Here is a 6,214-nt window from a genome sequence, read left to right as displayed (position 1 = left end):
GTAATTTGATTAAAAATTATAATATCTGAGATAAAAAAAAAACCATTGTCTTGAAATCTTAAACCTGCCTCAGACATCTGTCTTGTTGCATATTTAAGTTAAGTTTATTTCATAACTAATACGGCTTAAAGTGATTAAATCCGAGATACATATTTATCCAAATACCGTAATATTTTTCTGAACTGGGTTTACGGTGCACAGTTCTCACTCTGCCCTCATGCAATAATGAGCACAAAGGCTACTTTGTGAGTATCTCTGTTGAGTGGGAGGGTCACGCAGGCCAGTCTTGTATATATGGCAGCAATTTGCTTCATCCAAGACATCAGCATGGATATTTGTGTTGTCAATGTCGCAACAGCACAGGGCACTGGTTTCTCCTCTTAGGATCTGAGATAAAGGTAAAGACCTTATATGTACAGTATGTAAAGAAAGTCAAATTTAAAACTTCGTCATTGTAAATGATTATGTTTTTCTGGTAATTCTTATCTTATCTAATTTTCCTTTAATGCACAAGAAGCAGCCATATCTTTTACATTAGAGGACATTAGTTGAGGATCAACGGGATCATGATTAACCCTGTGATCATAAAAGTGCAGATCAGCTATTATTTAGTTAAGCATTACCCCTCGTCTCTCTGAAAACTGTATCTCAGCTGGAGAGATCCGGCCTGAGTGCAGATTCGGTCACAGGTACTTTGACCATCTGCGTCGGCTGCCTTCCTGCTCGCCTCCTTTCTGCCTGTTGAAGCGGATGCCAGGAGGGATTAGGTGAGCTGAAATCCCATGATAGGAGGCAAGAAGGTAAATGCTACCTCTTAGAGAGCAGCTCTGCAGGCGCCACATACATGAGCCATGAAAGCTGCTTTGTCCTCCACAGAAAAAAAAACGAAAAAAGAAGTTTCTTTAGGTTAGAGATGGAAGCACGGCTCCTGAGAGGCAAGAAGCAAACAAGACGATTGAAAGATACAATGTAGGTTTGCAAATCTAATCAAGGGGAGTGAACACGCTGGGAATGTGCTGTTCCTTCACAGCTTTCTTGTTCTTTTCCAGGGAGCGAAATGTCAAAGTCTTACAGAAATATGGACCTTGAAGTATTGAATTAGCTGGAATGCATTATCATCAGAACCTAATCAAAGCTGCAGATCTTAAACCGTTTTACTGTGAATATCCAACAGGAAACAGGAGAGAAAATATTTTTTTTAATGAATTGAATCTCATCTCTAGATCATTTGTTTATTCCTGGATAATTAAGTGGAAAAATAAAATAAAAAACATTCTGATCCAAGATATTAATCATATTTCTGTTGATATTTTCAACCCAGTGATGCTCAGACTGAGCTGTTATTGAATTTTTCAACTCCAGATCCAATGCATTTTACATAAAAATACTAAAAAAAAACATTTTTTTTTAACTCTGCTGCTTACTTTTCTTTCCTTATTTGTTTTCAGCAGTGATTGATCAGGAAATAGTGTTCTGAAAAGCTACACTATCTCTCACGTGATTGTTGCATGAGTAGAGTGAGCCCACTTTGCAAGACGGCTGCATTTCCCCCCCCCCAAAGCCACTCAAAGAAGTAATAGTGTATATAACCAATGACTGATTAAAGGGCAATCGGTGAACGGGCGTTGTTTTCGGTCCTGTGGACAGCAAAGAAAAACTCCAGGCATCAGCACTATCATATCTTCTGCAGATAAAGGAGGTCACATATAAAAGAAATATATTGTTTTAAGGGAATGACGGATTCTGTCGTGTCCTCTGAGCACACCTGTGAGACAGAGACCTACAAAGACGTAAGTGAGCTGTTTTCTAAATTACTCTTTTATGTTTGCTGTTAAGGATCTACTTGTTTTCTCCATGTTTTCTTCTTGATGCTTTTATTTTTTTTTTAGATTAATTTAACATTTTCCATTAAAAAAGATCATGCAAGTAAATCAGTGATGCTTCTAGATAGAAAGAGCTGACAATCATTTACTGACATATCCTCTGTTCTCCCCTTCTTATGAGGGGATTTCTCTCCCCTCAGTATTCCTCAAATGTTCCTCTCCTTTCCCAACATCAACCTGCTCTCCTGTCTGTGGCTCCTTATATAATCCCCTCTCCATCCTGATCCAAATAACAGGCAGAAGCATGCCGTGCGGTGTGGTCAAGTCCTTTTTGTTGAGCCTCTCTCGGAGGAAGCCCATTGAGCCGGATGGCGAAGAGTCGACCTTTAACCGATGCCTGACCACGCTGGATCTGATTGCCCTGGGTGTAGGGAGCACCCTAGGAGCCGGGGTCTACGTGCTCTCTGGAGAGGTGGCCAGAGACACTTCAGGACCAAGCATCATCATCTCCTTCTTCATCGCTGCCTTGGCTTCTATATTTGCCGGACTGTGTTATGCGGAGTTTGGATCCAGGGTTCCCAAAACGGGCTCAGCTTACCTTTACAGCTATGTGACTGTTGGAGAGCTGCTGGCTTTTATCACCGGCTGGAATCTGCTGCTCTCCTATGTCATAGGCAAGTATTCTCTCCCTTCTAATTATTGTTAAACTTTAGATTTTCATAAAGACTAATTAACTCCTAATTTAAAACAGATATTTCTTTTAATGGGATTCTTAAGAACACATAAATGATCAACAGGGAGGCTCTCTGATTTTGCTCTTTGACCCTTCACTGCCTGAAAAGCAAATTCTTAAAAGCTTATCTTACAGAAAAAGCACATAATTTTTTTGCCACCTGATTAGACAGCAGGACTTTAACTGAACTATTGGAAGGAAATGTTCCCATCTAAGTTTTCCATTTACAACAGCACTAAAATGGTGACTCAGGATTATTATTTTATGGCCCTTTTTTCTGCTCAGGAACATCAAGTGTTGCGCTGGCGTGGAGTGGGACTTTTGATGACCTGATTGGAGGCGTCATTTCCAAGTTTTTTGAGAAAAATGCAGCCATGGGCCTCCCTGGACTGGCGCCTTATCCAGATGTCTTTGCAGCTGGTCTGGTCCTGCTGCTCTCAGGTACAAACTGATGTTGCTCAGTTGATATAAGCAAATTAAACATCCATTTAAACATCCATAAAAATCTGTTTTGCGTGAAGGCGTGCTGGCGTTTGGTGTGAAAGAGTCAACAAACATCAACAAGATCTTCACGGCGATCAACATCTTGGTGCTGCTGTTTGTGATCATCTCTGGATTTATCAAAGGGAACATCTCCAACTGGCAGATCAGTGAAGACGACTTGATAAACGCCACAGCGCAGTTTAAGTAAGAGCCAAATGCAAATTAATTCCAGCATGGATCTGGAGGCTCCTCCAAATCGGATCTTTTACTCTAAAAAAAACGCAGGGTTATAAAAAACAAAAACAATTTTCATTACTTTGCTAATAAAGTCGTGGGTCAGTAAAGTCCAGCTGTAGTTTAATTTGACTAAACTCAGCAGTGTTGGGTTATAAATGACTAATATCAAATGTTAAAGCTCCAAAAATTTTAACTTTGATTATAAAAAAAAAAAATATTTATAGACCTAATTAACAAACAAGTAATGTTTAATGTGTCTGGTTGAGATAAATCGTTTTTTATTCGCCCCCATCCAAACTTTGCCAGTTAGTCCTTGTCTACATTTCTTTCATAAATCTCAAACCATTTCAAATCCCTGCACTTCAACCAAGGTGCTTCAGTTTATTTTGCTCTGTAAATACATTAAATATTTTAAGAAAATGTTACAATTCATGAATCTAAATGTTATGTTCAGTTTTTTTGCTCTAATTTATTTGCTTTGTCAGCTATTATTTAACTCCTAAACTATGGTTATTGGTCAGTGTAGGCATCCTGCAATCTGAAAGAATTGAGGTTTTTTTTTTACATATATATTTTATTTTACAATTTTCAGTAGAAATAGACAAAAACAACAATCAACAATCAGGGTCAGACATAAAAATAAATAATAATAAACGGTTACAACAGGCAAATGAATGGAAGAATAACAAACCTGACAGTCACAAATAAGCCGAATATACACATTGTCTCAACCAAGTCCCAGGTAAATGGTCTGGTGAGGCTCTGACCTTGTTCTGATCATATCCAGATGGCTCAGAAATGGATCCCAAATAGCTGAGAACTTTTCAGGTGAATTAGCCCTCATAAACCGGAGTTTCTCCATTTGTATGACAGAGGTCATATCAGTCAGCCATCTCTGAAAGGAGGGAGGAGAGGTTGATTTCCAGTCCATCAGGATGAGCCTTTTAGCAACAAAAATACCCAAAATAATTGAGTTTAATTCCAACTGCCTGCTGCCACATGTTGATGTGCCCATAGGCAAGGCATTTAACTTAAAGTTGTCTAACAATCTGTTGATTGGTACATGACTTAGACTTTTGTTCACACAAGAGTAAAATAAAAAGAAATTTCGTTTAGAACATCTCTCTGGACAATTTCATCCTTTTTAAAGTGCAGCCTTGAAAAATAGTAAAAAAAAATAAATAAATAAATATATAAAAACAGTAATATAAACATATGACTGTAAATTTACAGTTCTAACATTTTTGGGGGTTTTCTTTATATAATGATAAAATATAATAAATATAACAAAATATGAATGTCTGTGTGTGTGTTTTGGTGTAAAGTACTAAAGCATTTTTTTGAAAAGACAAACATTTTCCTCATAGGTTCTCTATCAGTAGTTATTTAGGTTTTTTTAGACTCTTTCCACCAATTTTCAATCGGATTGTTTTACCCGACCACAGTAGCATATTGTTTGTTTTTGCAAAAATTAGAAAGAGGGAACATATTGGACAAAAAGCGTGTCTGATTTTTTTATTGTGCTAAACAGCAAGAGTAACTTCAAATAAAAAGACATGACACTGGACCTGCATTTAAATTCAGATAGTTAAATTGTTTTCTAACTTAAAAAGCCAAAGAACCAGTAGAATTTTATTCAGAGCAAAAATACTTTTTTAAATATTCAATAAAAATAAACAAAGCACAAATTGTGTCTTTAGGCAAGTTAGTAGTGACCAAAAAGATCACCCAAAAAACAATACATCTGAATTAAAATTTCTTCCTTGTTGAGTTTTTGTGTTGAGCCAATGTAAAACAACAACTCTGCTCTAAAAATAATTAAATCTTAAATTAAAAATAAAAAGAAAACAACTAAAATTCAAGGGAATAAACATAATGAAGAGCATTGATAAAGAACACTTCCAAAAACCCAGAGGCTCTTTGAATAAATAATAAAGAAATAATTGAAAAGTCAAAAATATTAGCTTGTAAAAACAGCAGTATTGCCTCCCTGGTTATCTGACTTCAAGTGAACATAAAACTCTGCCTTCTGTTCATGCAGCAACCTGAGCGACACAGTCAATGTTACAAGCATATATGGAGTCGGAGGATTTTTTCCTTATGGCTTCAGCGGCACCCTGGCTGGAGCTGCAACATGTTTCTACGCCTTTGTTGGGTTTGACTGCATCGCTACAACAGGTAAGAGGAGGATTTGACCTTTTATTATCATTTAATTCAAACATTTGGATAAAAAACAGCAAATAAACCAGATAATGATCTATTCAAAACAATAAAACAAAGTATTACGACTACCATCTGTACTGCTGATACCTTGAGTGGTGCTGTAAAGGGTAACAAACCAGGTAGTTAAATATATCAGCAAAACTGTGTAATGAAAACTGTGATAAAGTGAATTAGGGGATTGTTTAGTAGACCTGCATGATTGTACAGTGGCTTTATGACATGTTTAAACTATAAAGCATTTTGCAGAGTAAGCTGTTTCATTTGCAGAAGATAAGTCCAAATAGGTATTGCTGCCGTCATGAAGCTTCCGTATTTTACTGATTTTTATTCAAATCAATATGAACATTTGTTTCTTCCTGTTTTTTTTTTTTAGGTGAGGAAGTGAAGAACCCTCAGAAATCTGTCCCTGTGGGCATTGTGGTTTCACTTCTGATTTGCTTCCTGGCCTACTTTGCGGTGTCTGCTGCCCTTACCTTGATGATGCCTTACTACATGCTGAATGAGAAGAGCCCGCTGCCTGTGGCCTTTGAATACGTCGGCTGGGGACCGGCCAAATATGCCGTGGCTGTGGGATCGCTGTGTGCACTGTCCACCAGGTCTGAAACCTCAGTGAGATCTACAGGTCATGTGTTGTTGGCACTTAAACATTTGTTTTCATTTTAAAGGAACACCCAAAACATGATTAGCCTTCATTTTCTACTCACCCCCATGCTGA

At 37.5% G+C, this 6,214-nt stretch overlaps 1 protein-coding gene across 4 annotated transcripts in view; it reads left to right on the top strand.

Moving 5' to 3' along the window:
* The first annotated feature begins 303 nt into the window (after positions 1 to 303).
* LOC107086100 (cationic amino acid transporter 2-like) overlaps positions 304 to 6,214 on the top strand; it is a 17,536-nt gene continuing 11,625 nt past the window's right edge. Inside the window, exons 1-7 of one of the 4 annotated variants that reach the window (XM_015376852.1) lie at positions 304 to 398; positions 1,449 to 1,790; positions 2,120 to 2,497; positions 2,842 to 2,997; positions 3,078 to 3,243; positions 5,318 to 5,454; positions 5,873 to 6,095. In XM_015376852.1, the coding sequence (XP_015232338.1) occupies positions 2,128 to 2,497; positions 2,842 to 2,997; positions 3,078 to 3,243; positions 5,318 to 5,454; positions 5,873 to 6,095 (1,052 nt within the window). In that variant the 5' untranslated portion in view covers positions 304 to 398; positions 1,449 to 1,790; positions 2,120 to 2,127. Of the gene's footprint in view, positions 399 to 855; positions 970 to 1,448; positions 1,791 to 2,119; positions 2,498 to 2,841; positions 2,998 to 3,077; positions 3,244 to 5,317; positions 5,455 to 5,872; positions 6,096 to 6,214 lie in introns of those variants that run through there. The other 3 variants (XM_015376875.1, XM_015376858.1, XM_015376866.1) reach the window with 3 other exon arrangements.

This window comes from Cyprinodon variegatus, unplaced genomic scaffold, assembly GCF_000732505.1.
Source record: "Cyprinodon variegatus isolate N-32 unplaced genomic scaffold, C_variegatus-1.0 Scaffold8, whole genome shotgun sequence".
In the NCBI taxonomy this organism is placed as follows: domain Eukaryota; kingdom Metazoa; phylum Chordata; class Actinopteri; order Cyprinodontiformes; family Cyprinodontidae; genus Cyprinodon; species Cyprinodon variegatus.
The sequence above is the reverse complement of the archived record's forward strand: the minus strand, read 5'-3'. Positions and strand labels throughout refer to the sequence as shown.